The sequence below is a fragment of the Plectropomus leopardus genome, chromosome 6 (genome assembly GCF_026936395.1).
Source record: "Plectropomus leopardus strain MGB_pleo_1.0 chromosome 6, ASM2693639v1, whole genome shotgun sequence".
NCBI classification, from domain to species: domain Eukaryota; kingdom Metazoa; phylum Chordata; class Actinopteri; order Perciformes; family Serranidae; genus Plectropomus; species Plectropomus leopardus.
The window spans coordinates 35,877,622-35,902,084 of record NC_142181.1 but is presented as its reverse complement, the minus strand read 5'-3'; the positions used below and the strand labels follow the sequence as shown (position 1 = coordinate 35,902,084).

Genomic DNA, 24,463 nt, shown 5'->3' with positions numbered 1-24,463 from the left:
TAAAGCTGTAGTTGTTAAAATTCATAAAACATATTTTTGATTAGGACACTACTTTTGTGTGTGTGTGTGTGTGTGTGTGTGTGTGTGTGTGTGTGTGTGCGCGTGCATGCCTTTTTATTTTTGGCCAAAGGTCGAAGAATCCCAACACAGGCATTACCTAATCATAAAAATGACAATAGATGGTTTTAACAGACAGATTATTTATTTTCAGTGAATGTTTAACCCACATTAATGAATATAGTGATGCTTCAAAACACACTGCAAATATATACATAGTACTGTAATAGTCGTCACAACTAAAAAAAAATGCACTTTCTGAAGTATTTTAAGAAAGCGGTATGTTGAAAACCTCCAAAAATGAGTATTTTGTGAATGTAATCAATGGTGTGCATTATAAGTTGGTTTAATCATTAGAAAATCTAATCAGAGCAGCATTTCCCTGTTTAAATTGTAATTCCCAAATTCATTTTCTGGTGACATTTAGATCCGGCGTCCATTCTAATGGACAAATACTTTTTAAAAATCGTGAGTAAAGCTGTAAATGTTTCATGTTTTGTTTCTTTGACTTGTATAAATCACACAGCATCTAATTTTTACTAAATACACAGTTCAAATACAAATTGTGTTTGATCAAGATGCTAATGAGGCTGAAACCTGCCTTGATCTTCTTCCTTTCTTCACTGTCCGCCATGCTTGTTAAAAAAGGGAGCGTGGCTCTGCTGAAGTCCACTTTAGATGATGCTGACCACTGTGATTGGCTTTTAGACGTATCATCAAATGAATCTGCATTTAGGTTGGGTCAGATGACGGTAATAATAGATCAAGACACCCTGGAAAAGTTACGTCCACACTGTAAAAAAAGAGAAAATCTTTAGTTTTCTGTACAAAATACGGTGAAGATGTAAACTGATGTATAAATCTACCTGACAAAAACACTTATTTAAACAGTCATGTTGTACTTTTAACAGACTTGTACTGTTATTTTAATTACAGTTTTCATGTGTTTCTACAAAGAAATGTGATTATTTAAACTTTTTCTTACTTAACTAATTAACTGTTTTGTTTGGTTCAGTGATTCACAAATTATTGCTAAACTGAGCAATGTTTCATTGTTTTCCTATTTACAGTTTTACTGTCATGATTTTACAGCACTTTTGCTGTACTTTTTGCGATGCATTGGAACGGACGGGGAATATGATTAGGTTAAGCTCAAAGAATTTTGAACAAGCCTTTATTGTTTTCCACTGAAATATAATATTTTATTTGTAGAAATTGTTGTAATTGTGAGCAGTATGGTGACATTTAGTGTGAGATAATCAGCAATCACATAGTTCAAAAAGGAGACAATTATTTCTCCTCATTAAAAAAAGTGACCTAAATGAACTGAGTGTAAATTACAGGAGTTTATCATCACCAGCTGTAAAATGAACAAGATTTTATTATAAACTGTAAAGTGGTTGTTGCATTGCAGACATGTCCCTCCACATCCTGTGTGGTGAGGTGGACAAGATGTGGTTGCGATGTGGACAACATGTCCTCTCTGCTCTGTCTCAGCAGCTCCTGTCACCAAACCAAATTTTCCTCCATTAAAGATCCCAACAGTTCAGTTTGAAGGTGGAGGTTGGAGGGACGCTCCCACTCACTCAGAGTTGGTTCTGGGGCTCAAACACGAGGTTAATACTTTTATTTTCTACGGACACATCACAGTTAATTTGTTATTCTTGTTGACAATTAATGAGCCAGTTAACCCTTTGAAAACCTGAGCAATTTGGTTTGATTTCTTTGAACAAAAAAATGTGGAAAAAAGCAAGAGACAAACGGAGACAAATGGAAATGTTAAATGAATTTCAAGAAAACAATAAAAGGTGACAAGAACATCACCACAAAATTAGTCAACACAAAAAGGGTGGGGTGGAAAGATATAGATCTAAAAAAATAAGGGAAAAATATCCAGAAAACTGTATTTGTAATTACTATAATTTCATATTTAAATTTATGTAATTGAGAAAAATCTACATTTAAAAAAATAATGACAATTTTCACCACATTTTTTGGTGGTTCTTTTCTTTTTTTTATTGTTTTGCTTTTTATTTTATTTATTTTTTTTATATTTGCTCATTATCAAGGTCATTTTCTTGTAGTTTTTTTTTTTTGATACCATCTCACTAAATCTTGGGCGGTGTCTTGTGAAGTTGCTCATTGCCCTCTCTGTGTCCCCATGTGTTTGAAATACATAAAACTAATGTGCCCAAGTTTTAGAGGGTTAAACAAAGTGCCCCAGGGCACACAGAAATCCAGTCAGTCGATCTGTGTTTAGTGACAGGACATCAGCAAAAACATCACCTTTAAATTCCAAATACAGTGTGAAAAACATGAGACTGCAATAAAAAGTAAATACAGGAGGAAAAAAAATCAGGCACATGAATAAACAAACTTTGGCGTAAAGCTGCATGTGTTTGTCCCTGGTTAAACATTTTGCCCCAGAACATTTCTGTCCATAGTAGCTGATAAACTGTCCATCTCTTTACCAACAAGATGGTTATTGTGGTTGATTGCCGTAATCTGCTCCCACTGCAACGCTTTTATTTTTTGATGAAGCTGCAGTTACAAGTGTTGCCACTAGATGTCGCCGTACAATATAAGGATGTGAAATCACAGTGTGTCTGTAGGTCCTTTAAGTATTCAAATGTCTTAAATTCAAATCTGTTAACAACAGGCCTTAAAAGTCATTAGATAGTCTTGTTAATTTTTAAGACCCTTACTGACAGGGATTTGAAGTTGTTATATCAAAAACGCCAGACTCCACTGAGAAAAACAGTAATTTTACTCCACTGGTTAACCGCTGCCTCCATCAGCTGTTGCGTTGGTAAGAGGAGCAAATTTTCAAATATAGTGTGGGCTTAAGCAGATATTGATTTTATTAAGACTGTTAAAATATGTTTCGTTTTGGCCCCGTCCACAGCAGGACATCACTTTCTGTGCTGGGGTTTTGGGATTGTATTTTATTTATCAAATGAGGAGGGTGACTGGAGTATGACTTTAAAAAAAAAAAAAAAGTGAAATGCTAACTTTTCAGGTTGGATGTCCCTCACCAAAACCAAACAAAAAACCAAACAAACCAAAAAACCAAGTCCCTTTTCAGTGCTTACATATTTTTAAAATCCTGACTCATTTTGCAGAGAAATTTCCATTTCCCATTTCTCTCCTTTTCCCCCCTCATAAGTGACGAACAGGTCCTGTCCCTGACCACAGATGGAGGCAGGCGCATTACGCCAAGTCCAGTTTAAGTCCAACTCAGCTGTTTACATGACAGAGGAAATGGACTTTTGATTGCATTAACCCTCTGGTGCATAGCAGTCACTGCAGTGGACAGCTACTAAAACGTAATTTTCCCTTTAAGGCATTGGTTTCCTTGGTGGAAATGCATATCAGCCTCTAGAGTGCTCTCTGCTGCCATACTCCGTTGAGGTCAATTCAGTGGTCAGTCGGTGTAACTGCAAGTAAATTTCCTCTGAATCCAAGATGGCCGACAAACAGCCACCCCTGCCGACCACTGCTGGCATAACCTGTCAATCCTTCTATGCTTGAAGAGCCCCACTGGTAAAAAAAATATGATGATATACAGTAACATCTAAGGAAGGATATTATCTGTTTGGAATATGAAATTTTTATGTCCAATATGTAGAAAATTACGATTAACCATGTGTCCAATGAAGTGGACATCATGCATCACCCAGTATATTTTTTAACACAAGTCATATAATTGCTTCACTGTTTCTTGTGACTGTTTTGGTTATAAGTCAGTGTATAATTGTTATATTTATAAGCTATTCATTTAAAATATAATTTTTTTGTGCAGATTAGCTATAGTTTGTTACTATAATAATTATGTTATCATATTTTGTAGACTTCAAATGCAGCAAAGAATAAGGCAGCCTACAGAATAGTCCAGGAAATTCCGTCCAGCTCCAGTGATGATGAGGACAGTGATGATGAGTGTAGTGACAACAGTGATGATGAGTGGCTGCCAAAGAAGAACAGAGACATAGGTGCTGAGGATGATGGAGATACCGACAGTCAGGATGCAGAAAGTGAGGATGATGAGGGGCAGGATGCAGAGGAAGGTCAGCATGATCAGGGAGCTGTGGAAGATGGGCACATGGCACCTGACCATACTCAAGCCCACAAAAATATCTGGAAAGTCCAAGACAATGACTTTGATGGAGACTTGCCTCCTTTTCTAGGAGAGTGGAAATTGAATGTGGAGGGAAGAGAGCCCATAGATTTCTAACAGACATCTGTTTCCAGCAGATCTCATTGACGATATAGTGCACAACACCAACTTGTATGCTCTCCAGAAAGGGAAAGAAAATCTAGCAGTGACAGGAGACGAAATGCAGATTTTTTTAGGGATCAACCTGATCATGGGGTACATTCGGTATCCTAGGGCACGAATGTACTGGTCTAGTGAGGATGGCCTTCGTCTTGGAATAATTGCCAATGCCATGTCTGTAAACAGATATGAGCAAATCCTGAGATACTTGCACTTTGTGGATAACTTGACTTACCAGCCAGAGAACACAGATAGGCTCTTCAAAATAAGATCATTGCTAAGCGCACTTCAGGAGACATTCAAGGCAGCAGCAGACCCTGAGGAATTTCAGTCAGTTGATGAACAGATCATTCCTTTCAAAGGCCTACTGTCCATCAAACAGTACATACCAAAAAAGCCCAAACCCTGGGGAGTGAAAGTGTGGGTGAGGGCAGGAACCTCAGGCTATATGAATAGATTCGAAGTGTACCAAGGCTCTGCAAGTAGTGGTCGCATCAGTGGATTGGGAATGGCTGGCGATGTGGTGATGTGTCTTTGTGATGACATAAAACACAAAAATCACAAGGTGTTTTTTGATAACTTCTTCTGCAGCATTCCACTCATCGAGGCCTTGAAAGACCAAGGCATCTATGGCACAGGTACATGCAGAGCAAACAGGCTGAAGGGAGCAAATCAGAAACTCAAGAGTGAAAAACAGCTGAAAGAAATGGGCAGAGGAGCTTGCTCTGTTGCCAGCAATAATGCAAACATCACTGTCACACGTTGGCTCGACAGTTCAGTCATCCACATGGTCTCGTCCTGTGCTGGCCAGTCCCCTGAAGATGTTGCCAACAGATGGGTCAAGAAGGAAAAAACGATGATGATGGTCCAAAAACCCTTCTCTGTGGCCCTTTACAATCAACACATGGGTGGGGTTGATCTCGTTGACCAATGTCTGGCAATGTACCCCCACAGACGTCGAAACAAGAGGTGGTACATCCGAGTGTTTTTTTCAATTTTTGGATGTGACCATTGTAAATGCCTGGCGCCTCTACCTGATGTCTGGTTTGGAAAAGATGAGACTCCTCCTCTTCAAAGCTTCTGTGGCTTGTGCACTGATAAATAGTGGCACCCTCCAGCAAAGCAAAAGAGGAAGACCCAGTGGGACCCCACAACCCGTGAAACGGAGAGCAGTCACCAAAGTAGCCCGTGAGGTCAGGTTTGGCACAGGATATCACTGGCCCCAACTCACTGAGGTGAAAAATGCAAACAGATGCCATGATGCTGCATGCACACGGACGACCAAATACATCTGCATGCAATGCTGTGTGCCACTGTGCCCTGGATGCTTTGCGAACTTTCATACAGCCTAGGTGTGATGAACACAGAAGTGTTCAGAGATGCAGAGACTAAAATGTCAGTTCGTGTTCTCTTCCAACATGCTAATATAAGGGCTTGGTAATACTGTCCTGCATCCTTATAGAACTGTGGAGACTCACAATAATGTTTCTCCTGTTGGAGATGGTTTGACACATTCAAGTGTAAGATTCACGGCTATGAGTGTCATTGGTTTTCTTATTCAGGCCTAAACATTGTGCCTATACAGTGTTGAAATTTCCAGAAAATTGTTGAAATGTTTTTCAAAGCATAAAAAGAAACAAGTGTTTGTATATTTACAATAGAACACAAGTTAATTCATTTTTACAGTAAGTTCACAATGTTTTATATTGAGTGCTCAGGTGCATGTAGTCCACTGGATTGGACATGTCTGTAACTTCATGAAAAAATCATATTTTTGGGAAAAAAAAGTTGAACATTTTTTTTCATGTCCTGAGAAGAACAAAAACACTTTAGAAAAAAATCTTGACCAAGGCTTTCATAATTCATGCATCAGAGGGCTGGGTGTGTTAATTTAAATTCCAAATTAAATCCAATCACAAGAAGTTTGATTTAGTTTGATTTCAGTCGGGCTAACACTTTCACATGTATTTTGAAATTCCAGATTTGTTTGGACTAACAAAATAATTTTTCATTTTCAATCATGAAAACGTAATAGTTGTCACAATGGCAAAAGGTTAATGATAATCCAACAAGTAATAAGGGAGGGGTTTCCATCTAAAATCCTGTCAGGTTGTAAGACATGACCTTTCCTGCTGGCCCCTGAACGCACCATAAACTGTGTTCATTGTGTGTTTGTAACATAGGAACATGGTGGGTACTAGGACCTGGACGCCGGCGTGCTTTAGTAGGTGTGTGTGTGTATGTGGGTTGGGCGAGGTTGATGATGCATTGAAAAAGAACTTGGCTCTCTCTGCTCAACTGGTTTTTTTGCCTTCTGAAAGTGGGAGTGCCCTCCTGCTCCTGCCTGAATATCTGCCTCTCTCTCTGTCTGTCAGTGTGTCGGAAGCTCTCTCGCCTGCTCCCTGTCAGCCTTCCTCTCTCTCCGAAGTCTCAGTGAGTGCTCAAAAAAACTGCTTTTTCTCATGTTTTTTTTTTTTTTTTTTTGACTGTGTTGTTGTTGAGTGTAAATGCAGGTCTGAGTTGTGTTTAGGGAACTGTAAGTTCTGTGTGTGTTCTGTTTGTGTACTCTGTTTGTGTGTGTGTGTGTGTGTGTGTGTGTGTGTGTGTGTGTGTGTATGTGTGTTTGTGCTGAAACCTGACACTATGCAACGGTAAAGGGCTCACAGGTTGTGAAGTGATGTCTCCAGAGGTGGAAAAGTACATTAAAGAGTAACGCAGTGGGAAAATAGTCTGTTCCTGAGTTCAAAGTTTTGCTTGAGTTAAAGCAACCAAGGAGTGGCTGCTTCATTATACAGACAGATGGGAGGGGAGGAAGGATTCACATCTGCTATCTAAATGAAAGAAGCTCACTGTAAAAATACACTGCAAGGAAACGTACTGCATTCAAACGTTAAAGCACAAATGTTCTTAAATTTTCAAATTAAATGCCTCTGCAATAATCTATTCCATGACTACATCAATATTACTGATGCATGGACTGCATGTAATATTGTCGCTGAGTGTTTTACTAGAACTGCAATAATTAGTCAAATAATTAAAGTGAAGTTTGAAGTTTGTAGGCCAACCATAGAATAGTGAAGTAATGAATCCTAAAATGCGGAAATCCATTAGCCTATTAGCACTTCCGGTTCCCTTGTCTTAAAGTCTGTGTTTTTTTTTTTAATGGATTTTTGGTAAAATGCCTTAAATAAGATATGTGGTAAACATAAGCTAAAGATATTAGATGTCATCACACCGGTCAAAGAAAATCATTAAACCCACTTGTCCACTGTTACAGCTTTACAGAGTCGCACTCGAACTTGTACATTTATCTATTTATAATATTTTTTGATTGTGTTTTAATGTGTTTTTACAGTGTTTGTACTGGTGACGTTTAATACGTGCGACCTCGATGTAGTTCATGTATAGCCTAACGATAGCTTTTTGCTTCTGGTAACTTAATTTACGCTTCGAAACACACAAGCGTGGTGTTCATCTGTGAAGAACATCACGCTGAACAAAACGTGTAATTGTCATAAACGTGTTCGTCACTTAGCTTATTTTTGGCGACAATCGCAAATCCCATTCAAAACTCCTGCAAGGTTTTTGACAAGGGAACCAGTGCAAAACCAACTTCCTGGTTGGCATCCAAAAATACGTCATCCCATTCACCACTCAATGCTGAGCTGTGGGGTGCGTGCCCCGCCTCTTTTGCAATCGAGCCAACCGCCAGCTACTGTACTTAATACACCTACTATTCATGAGTATCTCACACAGCCCCACTTGAAAAATCCACAACTATCACTTTAAGGTTAGGAAAAAAACTAATGCAGATTAGGTGTAAGAAAAGCTTCATGGTTCGGTTTAGTTACCTTAACATACTTATCATTCAGTTTTGTGGGTTTGGTTTGGGAAAGTATGGTTATGTAAGTTAGACCTAGTAAATTAAAGTTACGTAGGTTATGTTCAGGGAAAGAATCATGGTTGGATGTCATTACAGAACGTATTTAATGTAAAGTTGCATCAGCTAGATTTGATAAAGAAGCATGGTTGAGTGTTGACATTTTATGTACTTAACGTAAAGTTATGTACCAGATATTAAGTTGCATTGTTTAGGTTTAGGGAAAAATATTGGTTGGATGTCATACTTAAAATAAAGTAATGTAAGTTAAGTTTAGGAAAGGAAGGTTATGTAGCTTGGGCTTAGGGAAAGAGTCATGTTTGGGCATTGTTACATTAATGTACTGAACGTTTTGTGATGTGGGTTTGCTTTGGGAAAGTTATATCTGTTAGACTTAGTAAATTTAAGTTATGCGGGTTATGTTCAGGAAAGGTATCATGGCTGGGTGTCATCAGAGAAAGCATTTAAGCCTTAGGGACTGTCTGGTGCATTTTACGCACTTTTCATTCTTCTTTTTTTTTGACCAATTTGGCTTTGTTTGTGCATATGGCATAAATTTTGGCAAGATTGTGTATTTTTGTTTGATCTTGCAATTTCCATCTCAGTCCCTACAATAAGTCTAAAATACACTGTGGAAACTGGAAATAGTTACATTCACACTGTTAAGGTAAAAGAATGCTCTATTAAAACCCATTCAAACTGCAGTTTTTGATCCCACAGCCATCAAAGCATAAAAAACATGCATTGTATTATTTCTGGGAGTCATTCTGGGCTTTTGACTTGGAATTTGTCATTTTTTTCTATTTTCCTCCTGAAAATAAAATTCATGCTATTTTCAATAAGTGCACTGTCACAATCAGTGTTGCTGCTAATCATTAACATAACCAGGCTGTTAAAATGAAAAATCAGTTAAGAAAAATCTACTTAGTATATAGTATATTAAAAATAATTATTTTTTAAAATTTAAAAACAGTGGCATTATGACCAAAACCTGGCATTTAAAGGGTTAAAATTCCAAAACATTTATGAATATTTGAAATTCATGATAAACCAAGGAAAGCAGAAAATAATATTAATGTATGATATTTTTTTTAAAGCTAGATTTTGAAAAGCACATTTTTTTTCACAGAGCTATATGAGCATATATATATATATATATATATATATATATATATATATATATATATATATATATACTTTTGTTGCGTGGCTGTGGATAGATTTAGGCTTTTGTATTAAAAATGTTGACTTTTACAGATGTAGTATTTGTCTTTTTTATTTCTTGTATCTAGTTATTTATTCATGATTTTTTTTCTCTCTCTCTCTCTCTTAATCAGACAGACGGCAAGATGTCTTGGGTTAAAGGTTTATTCAATGTCATCAACACTGTTGTCAGGTGAGCACACACAATATCTTTTTTTCTCCTTTCATGAAGCTGGGCAGTGCTAACAGTTTCCCTCTGCTTCCAGTCTTTGTGCTAAGCTAGGCTAACCATTTTCTGGATGCACATAGGTCTCAGAGCTGCTGTCTGACTCTTGTCTTTTTCTTTTCCTTCGACAGCAACATCGACCGGATATGTTTAAGTGTTCAGACCCTGTAAGTACAGACGTCAGGACAACATGTATTATTTATGCTGTAAAACTTCAATTAATAGCCTGGGCTATTATTTGCTTAAGACAGGCCCATCCCATACAGACAGGCGTCTGTATGGGATGGGCTTTTCATTCCTTTCACACAGATACAAATACAATCAAATCAGTTATTTAACCTTTTGAGACACTAGCAAAGTGGCTACATTTTATTCATGAGAAAAAGATAATGAGCAACAAAAATTAAGAAATGACATAGAGGTTAGCAAGAAATCAGTGAAAAGTGCAAGAAAATTATCTGAAAATTTGCACCAAAAAATAAAATAAAACCTAGCCCCCCAAAAAAAAAAAACAAGAGAAGTAAAATAAATGAATAAAAATTCTGACCTGAAAAAATGACCTGAAAAATGCTAATAATTCTGTTAAATAACTTTAAATATATAATCGCCATTTTTCCCTAGCTTTTTTAAAAAGTCTTCAACATCCACATCTACTAATCTCTTTTTGGCATCTTTTTGTTTACTGTGCCGGTAATACTGTCTTCTTTTGTTGCCACGATTTCAGTAAAATTAACTGAATAATTGAATAATAATTGAAATGTGTGATCTAAGCAGCTAACTAAGGTTATCTCCAGCAGGTAGCCAACAGCCTGGTGTTATACATCCAAAGAACTTGTATAAAAATGAACTGCATGGTAACCAGACCCAGCATCTAACTGATAAAGGCCTTTATTTGTTCAATTGTGTCGGCACACTGTGCTACTAAAAGGGCCAGGGCCTTTAATTGGGACTAGGCTTTTATATGAATTATTTATTAGGCTGTTACATTTGCACGTTTCATAATGGACATATCAATGTTTCTAAAGTGATGTAGCAAATGATCTGACTTTGTCACCAAACTTAGGGTTTTTCCAGCAGAGATTGTATCACTAGAAGCAGGTATTTTAAGCCAAAACAGGATCTTTTCCCAACCATAACCAGGTGTTTTTTTTTTATGTCTAAACATAACCATGCAGTAACTACAGCACTAAAACATTAAGGTTCAACGTATCTGCAAAAAAAAAAGTGCACAAATGTAACGTAAATGTAGTTTGGAGAAACAGACACTGGTAACATTTATTTTGCCAGTTGGGTTGTGCATGTTCATAATTTGTGTCAACCAACGAAAATGCATTATTTTTAATTGGGCATATGTCAAGTTTTGGCGCAAAAAAATCTTATTATTCTTTAATACACTTTTTCCAAGTCTTGTTTGCCTTTTCATTTCACTTTTTCACCCTTAAAATAAAATAAAACAAAATTGTGAAAGTGATTGTGAAAGAAATCACGCCAAATTGCTCAAGTTTCAAAGGTTACTGGCACTGAGATTTCGCCCACTGGAAGATTTTATGAGCAATCAAACACACTGAACATCTAAACACAGTCAGATCACACTCTCACACACATTCCACATTCCATTCCTCTTGTGTGTGTTTGCAGCCTCCCCGCCCTCCCATCCAATTTGCAGAGTCTCACGAGTCTGAGGAGGAGAAACAGTTTCGGAGAGTTTTCAAGCAGCTGGCTGGAGATGTGAGTCCATAATATTCATATTTATTAATCCTGTATGTCCTCTGGTCTCTCTGTGATGTCTTTACACTTCATTTTGCTCCCAGTTCAACTGATTCTCTATTTTTTTATCACCACTAATCTGTGGTTCCCACCCATTTCCTATTTGTCCTCCCGGCACAGAAATAAGCCTTGATACTTTGAGGGAAATTGATAGAAACAAGAAAGAGTATATGCAAGAAAAGGCTGCAAAAATATTATATACATTTCTTGTAATTATGACTGAGATGTCCACAATAGATTAGCTACACACAATAATATCAGCCTAATGCGACCATTTACAAAAATATATATTATAAAGCTAGCTCTCCTCCTAACTTTTATCATGATGTGCATTTGCAAATCTAACCACAAGTCAGTATATCCTGTCAGTGGCAGAAGTAAAAAGGAAATAAAGAACAGCTAACACTTACTGTTGTATCCACCTGATTGTGCCGTGTAGAGGTTTGTCATGGCCGCATTCTGAAGATGTTTCATGTTTTCCCTTCTGAGGCTGTCGCGTTTTGATGACATTTCACGACTGAATAAAATAAATAAATAAATAAATGAGGCATTTTTTTCCCCAATGCTGTTGTCGTCTGACACCTGCCAGAGTTTTTCCTGAGAAACTATGTGCAGGTTCATACTGACGCATCTGCTGCTGGTTCACAGTCTGAAGCTCACATGACTGCAGGCCTCATAGCAACCACGAAGACTTTGGTCTCCTCTGTAATTACAGTATAATAAGTTGTTTACATCAGCGGGGTTGCTTTTGTTTTGCTGTTCGTCCTTTCTCTGATCTCTTCAAGCAGCCCAGTCACCACAATTAAACGCTGGCAATATACGTTCCTGCAAACCAAGGATATGTTTAATTTGTTATTTTCAACTGTATCATATCAAAGTTTCTGAAGTGAGTTTCTGAGCTGACATTCGTTTGAAAGTAGAGTGGATGGAGGCATGTGTGTCACCTCAGCGAGACACCTAGTTTTTTTTTTTTTTTGGGTTTTTTTTTTTTTGCAAGACGTGTGGCATTTCCAGCAGCACTTGTGCTGCCAAAATTGGTAATTTCTTTATCAGCAGAAATGCAATTGCAATTTTGCCACCAAAGCTGGCTGTTTTTTAATGAGACATCATGGCAACTTTCAGAGGCAATTGTGCCACCTAAAGTGAGACTTCGGCACAATATCCAGCCAAAATTGTGCCACCAAAACCAGGCGTTTTTTAGTGAGTCATCAGCTGCATTTTTAGTGGTGATTGTGCCACCAAAACGTGATGTTTGTCAGTGAGACATTGGCAACATTTTCCTTAAGATCCTGCCACCAAAAGCAGTTGTTTTAAATATGTCACTGCAGCATTTCTAGCAGCAGTTGTGCCACTAAACCAAATGTTTTTATCCAGACGCCAACGACATATCTGGTTGTGATTGTGCCACCAGAAGGAGTTTTTTTAGTAAATGACTGGCAGCATTTCCATTGCAATCATGCCACCGAGATTTCGGGTGTTTTTTTGCAGGACATTGTGGCATTTCTAGCAGCAACTGTGCCATCTCTAGTGAGACTTCAGCACAAAATCCAGCCATGATGATTGTAAAGTGAGACATTGTGGCTCTTTCAGTAGCATATGTGCCACCTAAAGCCAGACTTCGGCGTAATATCCAGCTGTGATTGTGCCTCCAAAAGCAGCAATGTCAACCTGCTTTTTTAAGTGAGACATAGGTAGCATTTTCAGCCACGACTGTGTCACCAAAAGCGGGTGTTTTTAGAGAGACACCAGTGGCATTTGTGCCTGTGACCATGGCACCAAAACCAAAACCATTTAATAAAGCCTTTCCAGACTTTAGAGCAATTTTCAGTAGATTTTGGCACTTTTTTTTTTAAACAAGACACGGACAGCATTTCTTGTGGCGATCGTGCCACCAAAACTAAATGTTTCATTAGCGAGACATTTCCCCATTTCAAGGCGTGATTGTACTATCAAAATCTTTTCTTAACCATACTCACATTGTTTTTGTACCTAAACATATCCACGTTAACCAGAGCTTTATTGAAATGTTAAGTTTTAAAGTTTTAACTTTTCTGCTGCCTAACAACATACAGATTTTGCAGGAACGTTTAATGCCAACAGTTATTCTGGTGACGGGTTGTATGAGGGACAAAAAGGGCAGAGAAATATGGAGGTTACTTATGAGTTTTTTTAGGTGATTTATGACAAATGTTAATCCTATTAATGCCAAACCGAACTTTCACAAACATTTTTTGCAGACTTGTTTCCCTTTTACCAGATTAGTTTTTTTTCTTCAATGCATATTTGGTCACCACTAAAGACAGAATTTAATAATGAGGTATTTTTAATGAGAGTCGGATTTTTCTAATCAGAGGGGTGCGTTTATAATAGTCTCTTCAGTTTCACCAAATTAAATTGTGTTTTCTGTTCTTCACGGTACATTTTGAAGTGGTGATCCCTGTCAAGACTACACCTCAGTCTCTCTTTACTCTGAGGGAAGACTCACTTTGCCACACCCCGTTTCAAGACTGTTTTGTTTCCTTCAGTGGAAAATTAGGAAGTGTGTTTGTGGAGGCTAATTAATGTTTAATCACTCAACTGAAATGATGACCTGATGTGGCTCAGCAAGTTTAAAAGTCACTATGTCTCTCTGTCAGTCACTTTTCACCTGATCTGTCTTCACCTCAACACACCTGTCTGCCTGCTGTCGCCTGAATTCCAAACTCCACCCTCCCCCATCCACCCGCCCGTCCTCTCTCTGTGTCCTCCCTCTGTTTCCTTTCCTTGTCTGCTTCACCATCTCGCTTGGCAGGTTCTGTAGCTTCTACCGGTTCAAACATTCACAAAATGAATCTGAAACATTCTTCATCCAACTAAAGAATTTCTACATTTTTTTATGCTGCCCTCCAAACTCAACTTCTTGGAATAAACTTAAGTAAATTTAATAGTCTGTTTAGTCTGATTTCAGCTAGCAAAAACAATTTTTTTTCATGGGGCCTCACAGGAAATTGTTTATTTGTATTTTTATTTCTTTAGTCTAAGTATATATAAGGTGCTAAAACAGAATGGCAATAGAGCTTGTTCATCAAAAAAGTGCTAGTGGAGAATCCCCTACACCCCCCAACAGAGGTCCCAGCTAAGCTCCTAAGGTCCTAAAATCCTATAAATGTCCTAAATTCCTAGAAATATCTTAAAATCTGAGAAACAATCTGGGGAAAAGTCCTCAAAACCTAACAAATGCCCTAAAGTCTTTTAAATGTCTAAAAATCCTAGCAATGTCTTACAATCCTAGAGATGCCCTAAAATCTTAGAAACTTTCTAAAATCCTAAAAACATTCAAAAATCCTAGAAACGTTCTAGCAAAGCTAGTTGAGGGGCCCTGGGTTAGGGTGTCCAAACAGACAGGTTTCTGCTGTCAGATAACTGCACCAGACAGGTCAAACAGGTCACTCCTGTGCAGCTGCAGTGATGGTATGTTGTGATTGGCAATTGAAATACCAAATTAAATAATCATACAAACAATCATAAAGCACTTTTTGGAGAGAATTTCCTTCATATTTGGGGGTGAAAAGTCAAAACAAGGAAGAATATATTCTACATTTTCATGTCACATTGTCAGTGAAGTACATTACAGTAGTGATCTTACTAAAATATATCCTATATATATTTCTTGCAGATGACTGATATGACCAGTGATATGTAAATACATACATTTAGAAATACTTTTATATATCTGTATATTTTGTGAGTAATTTGCTAACTAGGTTTTTGTTGTTTTACTTGTCTTTTTTATTGTCACTTTTTTTTCAAAGATCTTGCTAATTCTTGGGTCATATGTTGTTAAGTTGCTCATCGCCTTTCTCCTTAGGTCTTTGACAGAAATCAAACTAATAAACGCAGGTTTGAAAAGGTTAATTCTTACTTTTTTGTATATTAAAGTCAGTGCTTTTTTGGTGACAGTTCTACCAGTGGCTGCATTCTGGGATGTTGAGGGCGGAGGATAAAACGAAGGATAACCAAATGTTGTGCGGAGTGTCTTTTGCCTGCAGAGATAAACAGTGAATGTAATAATTGTGTGATATGATAAACATGTGGAGGCAGCAGAGGCGGCTTCAGGGAGCGTTACACAGAGAGACTGAAGGCTCTTTCTCTGCATTCCTGCCATTGTCTGGCAGGGCGGCACTCCAGCCTGAGGGGCGTTGTTCTCTGTGTGTGTGTGTTTATACTGTGTGAGTCTGAGCTTTTCTCTGATTCATCAGAGGGGTGTGTGTACCAGTTTGACCAGAACTCTACTGGCTTGTCAGTGGGTGGATTCATTAAATCAACAGCAGTAATGAGGCTGATGATGAGGCGGATGAAGATGGTTGTAGTGAAGTGACCACGCCCACCTGGCTGAGCTCAGGGTGGAGGTCAGGCAGCTGCTGTAGGTGGAGTCTGCTCTGGTGACTTTTCTGGAAACTTCCTGTGACTTTTTAAAGCTACAAACGCTGATTTTGAAACATATTGGAGCTGAGTTAGAAAACAGCAGTAGAACTGGAGTATAAGGAAAAGTTGAGTAGTTTTAGTTAACACTGAACAAAAAATAAACACGTTTTACCCCAAAAATTCATGAGTTAAAATGCAAGATCTAACACTTTTCTCTACAGACCATTACACAAGGAAGCTATGTTAGAAACTTAAGCTTCTACCTTTTTGTTTTATTATTATTATTATTTTCGGAGAATAACTTTCTCCTATGTGATTTTTAAAAAAAAATTATTTTCATTTATTTCTTTATTTTTAATTTTTATTTAAAATGCGAATTATTGAACATCAGTGTGAAATTGTAAAGGACTGATAATTTACATCTATAGTTCCTTGGCAGGTAACAGACAATAGAAAAAAGGGGGGAAAAAAAAGTATTTTTTGGAAGAACAATGTAAGGCATATAAGTCAGAGAGCACCCGAGCATTCGTCCAGTTTTTCCATGTATTCTCCTGTTACCCCTCCACCCACCCAAAGAGAGACCATAACAGAAATACTGCCAATAATGGAAATCACACTAATGGCAACAATCATGACAAAACTTATGGGGTTGCCATGACACCTAAATAACCAATACCCTGAACATATAAGATAAAAAAATAAAGCAAACAAAATGGGAAAACTAAAAAAATAAAATAAAAATTAATTAAATAAAAAAGTAAGGCTCTGATTTTTGGTCAAAAGGCTGAATGCATCCTCTCAGGGGGGAAATCTAAGTTTCCCCAGTCTAATGGGCAGTAAAATGTCTTTATTTTAAAGAGTGTTGCATGTTGTACGCCTCTACACAAACTGGGCTATAGAGGAATTCTGAACAAGGCAATGAGAGCATAACAAGGGCATCATAAAAGTGTTGTACGCAGTGTTAGGAGTATTAAATATTTCAGACCAGAATGTTTTAAGCTTCGGGCAAGGCCGACACATGGGTGTGATTGACTGGGGCTTGTTGGCAATGGTTACATGAGTCTGTGAAATTAGGATAAATCTTGGACAGTTGTGCATCAGTGTAAAATTGTCCCAGTACCAGCCATAAAGCATGCTGCCACTGATCATCCGATAATACGGTACCCAATTCCTGCGGTAGAATTTATGATAACATATATATTTGAAATTAACTTTGATGAAACCCTCAGAGTAACCCCCCCCATCCCCTCCCTCTCTCACAAACAAAAACTACATCTCACAAAATTGTTTACAACCCAACTATTCCCAATGATTCTTACGCAGTTAATTATTCATTTTGTTATTTTTATTTTATTTCAATATCTTTCTTACCATGTAAATGTGATATACAGGTATGTGCAGTTGTTTGTAAATGATATGCTTTTTTTAAAATTCCATTTATTTTTTTTTAAATATTTGTATATATCCTCAATCCCCCCTACAATCATTCTTCACCCTGATTTCTCTCTTGACCATGCACACGCACACACACGCACACACACACACACACACACACACACACACACACACACACACTTACTCACTCATCTATCTGCGTAAATGTTTTTGTTATATCTGGGTTTTTTCCTTTTTTTTTGTTATATTGTGGTTTGTTTGTTGGTTTTACCCAACTTCCTATACCCATCAGTGAAGCCTGTGCTGTATCCTTGTTTTGTTTTGCATTATTCAGTTTAGCTGTCTTTAGTTTTATTTGCGCCATTGTTTGTCTCTCATGTCTATTTGTATGTTGTTGTACTTATTCACTTGGTCTATTGTCACTGAATTTCACAATTTTAAAAAATCATGTATGAAAAATATTCATCTTTACCATATTACACTCTGGCTTTTCGATTTCAGTTCAGTCTCTACACACACGCTCTAAGTTTCACCACAGAAATATTTCTGGTAGAGAGTGAAATAAGGTGAAAGACGCCTGAGACAGATATAGTGTGGCGTTGCTTCACTGTTTTGGCAACAGAGAGAATATCTGAGTTGTTATGAGGTCTTTTTTTTCAGTTGTGAGTCAAAATCTGGAAAAAAAATCAAAGGAAATAAAAGGAAACAGCTTGAGAGTGAGTCACACTCAGATCAACTATGACTCACTCTGTTTGTGGGGCTTCCTTTGTGGAAAAAAACATGCACGTGAACAGCCTTTCTGATAGCCTTTCTGTGTGTGTTTGTGTTTCTGTGTGTGTGTGTGTGTGTGTGTTTGTGTGTGTGTGTGTGTGTGTGTTTGTGTTTGTTAACAGGACATGGAAGTGAGCCCCAGTGAGCTGAAGGACATCCTCAACAGAATCATCTCCAAACGTGAGTTGGCACTTCTCTGTTCCAATTAATGAAGGTATTTCTCTACAGAGAGACAGAACAGCTACTTTACCAGTATTTTGTTTGGCATTAATATTCCTGTTGATCTCACAGCACACAATCATAACTTCAGTACTTAAGTTCTCACAATAGCCTTTTGGTCCTTAACTGCCCTAATGTTTGTTTCAGATGGAGGCCTGAAGACCGACGGCTTCAGCATCGAGTCCTGCAGGAGCATGGTCGCTGTAATGGACGTATCCTTTCATCAAGTCTGGTCCTGAGTGGGACTAGGGTTAGGGGTTACTGGTTAGGGTTATTAACAGGTGAATGTCTTCCCTTATTGGAAGTTTATTCCTTTATTGGAATATATATCCTTTTTTCCTTTATTGGAATTTGATCTGGCGGTTACGGACAATAAATGAAAATGTATTGGAGATTACTTCTGTTCTTCTTTAACCTTAATATAACACAGTTTTAAACCTAGGTGATGGATAATGGATTTTAATAAAGGATATTTCAATACAAAGACGAAATTTGATGTAAAAAAATCTAAATATAATGTTTTTATCAAATGAGGCATGCTTGATGTTTTTGTAATATGGCCTTAATATCATGGTTTTTCTCTCCCTGTGTTCTTCTCATATGTATTTTCTATATAAAGCATTTCATCTCTTGACCATCCTGAGTAGTTCAGATGGTTAACCAACTCTGCCACCATAGAGCTCGTCAGCCTGTTGGTGTGTATTATGTATAAATATAGGTGTGGTTTCATCTTTTCAAACATTTGACCTTGCGAAGATCTAAGTAGGATCGAAACTATAGGCAAGTTTCTATTAACCCTCGAATCACACAAATTCAAATAGGAATATGAAATGCACCTCATGGTATTTCAGACAATTTGAAAAAGCTATATTTTGCAAAACCGCAATTGAAACACTTTTTGGGCTTTTCTAGGTCACATGATGCTGTGGTTATGTGCTTGTCAGTAGGAACTGGCTCCCTCATGATGCAGCAGGAGCAACAAGAGCTGTTATTGCATCACATTACTCTACAAAAGTTGAATGTATCATTAAATCCACAATTCCTCTGTGAAATCGTGGACTATCACCTCCCAGAAATCCCTCATACGTAGCCGCTTCCACGTATAAGGGGCTGGCCTTTCCATTATGGCTCCATAACATGCCTATGTGGCTGCAATAAGAAATAAAGCTGCTAATGTTTTGAACATCCATCACCATGCTTCTTGGAATGTTATTGTAGAGGTTATGAGAAAAGTCTCATAATATCCCTGAATGGGAATGCAATCAACTTGCAACTGCATTTTATCATCATCTCCAAGATACTGCATACATTTTGCGCAAATCTGTTAGGAAAACCCACCTTTTGTCTTGAATAAACCCCTGTGGCATGCGGTAAGTGTGCAGGTGTTAACTTTTTTCTTCATGTACGCTGTTTTTTGATAGAACTACCCTCTTTCAAATTTTGTGCAAAGTCAGTGCACTTTTTCTGAACTGGTGGCGCCCCCTATTTAACCATTTCAAAATAATTTTGTACACATGGTTCAGCATTATGTGAGAGGCTTAAACTGTCTCAGACCGTCAACAACAGACACACCGAAGATATATAGTGTCTTGGCTATGTGTAGATGTCAAAAGTCCACTGAACATGTGTTGATATGTGACAAGTTGGGAGTTAGAATGAGTTGCATTGACATTTGCATATTTTTAGATTTTTCATTAGTAGTGGTAACAGTAGTAGCAATGGTAGAGGTAGCAGCATTTGTAGTATCATTATTGCAGTAATAGTACCGGCAGTGGTGGTGATGGTAGAAGTACTACATGTGTCTTTCGGCTGCTGTTTGGGCGTTTAGAGCTCTGTTTTAGAACAGTCAAGATTAGAACAGTCCGAAACGTGCAAATATGAAAAAAGCGCTGTTGTGTATTCTTCTCTGGTTTGTGTGTTTGACCTTTGACCGGACTCCCTTCAGAGTGACAGCACAGGGAAACTGGGCTTCCATGAGTTCAAGTTCATGTGGAACAACATCAAGAAGTGGCAGGTCAGTGCACTGCATCATCTTTTTAAGCTAAAAATCAGCCCGCAGCAGTCAGTAGACATGTTAACATAAATCAAAAATTCTGTTAAATAAAACCTGTGTTGTTTGTCTGTGTTGTTTATTTGTGTATTTGTTGTGTGTCATCTCCAGGGTGTCTATTTAAAGCATGATAGAGATCAGTCAGGTACGATCTGCTCTCGAGAACTGCCAGAAGCCTTCAGGGATGCAGGTAAGATAAACTCTGCAGGTAAAATTAGACTGGAGAAACTGTGTGTGTGTGTGTGTGTGTGTGCGTGCGTGCGTGCGTGTGTGTGTCTGTGTGTGTGTGTGTGTGTGTGTGTGAGAACAGAGAGTCAAGTTTCAAACTAACTGCATGTGTTGTGTGTTTGCAGGTTTCCCTCTGAACGACCAGCTCTTCAAGCTGATCATCCGTCGCTACAGCGATGAGCACGGCGACATGGATTTTGACAATTTCATCGGCTGCCTGGTGCGACTGGACGCCATGTGCAGTGAGTCTCTCTCTCTTCCTCCTCCCCCCGTAATGCATCATTTTATACAAATTTCGATACAAAAATCAGCCTGGCAAGTTGAAAGCAGCGAAGGATCCAGATGTTTGACAGTTTAGGACACCTGAAATGAAGAAAACCAATACGTTTAATGAGGATCAGATGCTCTCGCGCTCATTCATTTATGTCCAAATCTCTGCCGGGTTATGCTCTTATTTGGCATGACTGCTGCACCCTGTTGGTTAATTGCAAAAAAAAATTGGGACATGCTCCAAGAGCTTTAGTTAAGAAAAGTTTGTTGATGTTTGGACAAACTGTCACTGAATTATGGCCAATTTTTTTGCCAAGCTAATGCACTTGTTTGAAACTGGTGTCGCCTTCTACTGAGCAACTTTTAATTTTACACAAGTGGTTCAACATTATTATTGAACATATCCTGAGAGTTTTGTAATGATTAGATTAACAATCACTGAATTATAGAATTATTATATAATTATTATCACTGACTTGGGTTACGTCACACATGCTAATATTTGTTCATAAAATACCAAAATGTTTTCTTTAACATAAAAAAAACCCCCCAAAAAAACGCCAAAATGTTTTCTTTAAAAATTGCCAAAAGCTCATAAAGAACAAAAGATTGCCAAAAATTTTGTATCATCTTTTTTTACATGCCACAGTGTTTTCTTTTCAAAATTTGTCAAAAATGTTTGCTTTGAAAGTCTTTTTTTTTTTAAATCACCAAAATATTTTCTTGAAAAATTTCTAATTTCAAGAACAAAGCCAAAATGCCCCCCCCCCCAATAAATTAATCTAAATCAACCTCAAATTAAATAATAATATAACCATTTAAAGTTTCATTTCCCTACCCCAAGTCAAAATTGAAAACATAAAAAAATATTCAACATGCCTCCCCCGTAATATAATATGGATTTGCAGTTAATGTCAAGAGTGCTTTGTAATAACTGTGCAACAAAACAAAATGTTGAACATATGATATCAAATAAATTATGGGAATTCAACCCAAGGAGTGATGATGTCAGTCACTTGCACAGTTCACTTTTTTGTGCCGTTGCTCTTTTTGACTGCGCTTGAGCTTTAAAATAATTGAATAATGGAGTCATCAGACTTTGTAGATAATGTGTGTGTGTGTGTGTGTGTGTGTGTGTGTGTGTGTGTGTGTGTGTGTGTGTGTGTGTTCTACAGGAGCCTTTAAGACCCTGGATAAGGGGAACTCCGGCTCCATTGACCTGGACATCAAGGAGGTAAACACACTGTAGTTAACTTCACATTTTTTTCCCTTTGAATACATTTTTTAAAAAATGAAGATAAAACGTGATTTGGAAATTGTTGTGCATAAGTTGAAGTACAAAGGGGTAGAAAAGGGTAACAAATGAAAATTGCAATGTAGACCTCAATATTATAATGCTACATAAAAATATTGTTTTGTAATTGTTGTTTTATTATATTGTTTAATACCTGACTTTTTGATTGACATTTTTACCAAAAAGAGCAGTGATTTATATGAGATTTGGCTGATGTTCACTTTAAGCATATTTTCTGATAATATTAACTGTAAATAAAAATGTATGTGAAATTATTTTTCTAACCAGAAAACCTTAATTGGATACTTTAAAGGGGCTCTGTTATGTTCTTTGGGGTTTTTCCCTTTTCGTTATTGTTTTGTGAAGCATTTTCATGCTGTAAAAGGTCTCCAGATAATAAAGCCCAAAGTCCAAGTCACAGGGAGCTCTCTCTCCCTCAGAGGACTCTGCTCCTGAAACAGCTCCTTTGAGTTTCAGTGTTTACTTCTGTAACTTGGTGACATCACAATGTAAACAAATAGAAAAAAAATGTACAGAGAGAGGTAGCTGACCAATCAGAGCAGACTGGGCTTCTGAGGGGCGGGGCATAAGCTCAGATTGCTTCAGACAGAGGTGCTGCAGCAGAGGGCAGTATGAGACGCATGATGTTTTCTTAAAAAAGTGGTAACGGTCACTGTAAGCTGGTTCCTCATATTCTAGTAACACCCCCCCTCCCCAAATATTAATGTGATCCTGAAAATGATCATAATACTTTCAGCATATTTTACGATAATATTAACTATAAAGACCTTAGTGAGTCTGCGGGTGTTTCTTTCAGATGGTGGCAACAGCTTATTTATTCGCCCAGTCAGCAGAAGAAACTCCTGCAGATGGCTGTGCAGTACTAACAAACCACAAAAAAACAAACAAAAAAAACTTAACGCACCAAACGTGGGTGTTTTGTAATGACCCCTTGCTGTTTTTTCAGTGTGCCTTGTGTGCTCAAAACCAGGTATTTGAAGCCAAATTATGATCTTTTCTCAACCATAACCAAGAGTTTTTTGTGCTTATAACAAAACATTAACCACTGCATTACTAGTTACATAATGGTGTACAAATATAACTTGTGTTGTTTGCTGAAACAAAAAGAAATTGTCTAAATGTTTTCTTCAAATATAAAAAAACCCCATCTGCTTTTGTTGATTGTAAGTCTGAACAGCGGGCTGAAGCTCGGCAGGCGTCTTGCCTCGGTCACAACAATTCAGATGAGCGCAACCTTTAACTCTTGTGGATCGTCATCAGTTTTTTTGTGCAGCGTTAAGATGCCTTTCACAAGTATTCATACTTTTGAAACCTTAACATTAACCTTAAGTTGGCTTTATTTCTTAAATCATGGGGGAAAGCAATGAGCAACTTGGCGAGAAATGCCCTGCAAAAAAATAAATTCTCAAAACAAAAAAAAAAAACCAAGGGCAATGTTAAGCTCTAATTATATATTTAAAATTATTTTACAGAAAATAAATAAGTACACTCTACACTTTTTTTTTTTGTTGCATTTTTAAGGAACTTTCCTCCTTTTAAGTGATTAATCCTTTATGCTTTTTAAAATGTAATTATGTATTTTTACTTTGGGTGGGGGATTATTTTATGGTAATTTTCTTGTTAGTAAGTTACTTCTTGTAACCTTTTTATGATATCTTGCCAATTTTAGAGTTGCTCTCTGCTTTCTTCCCATGTTTTTGTAAGAAATCAAGTTTCAAAGGGTTAACATCTCAAGCGGTAAAACACAATTTGCACATTAATGCAGCGAGAATGTTAATCCAAAAACATCAGATAGAATAAAATTTTAAAAATAAATAAATAAAAGGAACTTGTTTTACGGGACAATGAATAATTTTGAGAGCAGATCTGCGGTGGCTCTAACAGCGTGTCTCCTCGTGTTTCAGTGGCTCCAGCTGACCATGTACTCCTGAAGAGATGGCGGGAAGCTGCTCCACGACAGAAACTTCTTCGTCATATCACTCTCACTCCTTCTCATGTGTGTGCTTGCAAATGTGCAATAGTGTCTAAAACGTTATTGTTTCCATGGTAATGGGACCAAAGTGTCAGCGTCAGAGCTAAAGTCAAGGGAAAAAAAAAAAATCAAACTGGGACCAAAGTGGGTGCCAGTGCTGCTGTTGCACTGCCCTGCCGCTGCCAGCTGGTAGCAATACAGCATCGTGAGATATCTGTATTTTATGTTTTGGGGCAAATTTTTTAAAAATCTTAAATTTTATGAGAAACTGAATAAAATGACATAACTGACATCATGTTGTGGTGGCAAGTTTGTGTCAGTGACTGTGTTTTGTTTTTGTTATTTGTTTTGTATCTTTTTTTTTAAAATCAGATATTTTTGGTGCAATTTTGGCCATTCCTACTGCATCAAACTGTGGTACCTTTTCCTC

General features: G+C 37.6%; 1 protein-coding gene across 1 annotated transcript; it reads left to right on the top strand.

Moving 5' to 3' along the window:
- The first annotated feature begins 6,609 nt into the window (after positions 1-6,609).
- On the top strand, positions 6,610-24,325 carry LOC148189452 (calpain small subunit 1-like). The gene is made up of 11 exons (XM_088079348.1): positions 6,610-6,766; positions 9,551-9,609; positions 9,774-9,809; positions 11,281-11,370; positions 18,102-18,159; positions 18,346-18,410; positions 20,144-20,212; positions 20,360-20,438; positions 20,602-20,718; positions 21,922-21,980; positions 23,966-24,325. Exons 3-11 carry the CDS (start codon positions 9,789-9,791, stop codon positions 23,990-23,992), a joined length of 585 nt encoding a protein of 194 aa, XP_087935474.1. The 5' UTR covers positions 6,610-6,766; positions 9,551-9,609; positions 9,774-9,788; the 3' UTR covers positions 23,993-24,325.
- The last annotated feature ends 138 nt before the right edge of the window (positions 24,326-24,463 follow it).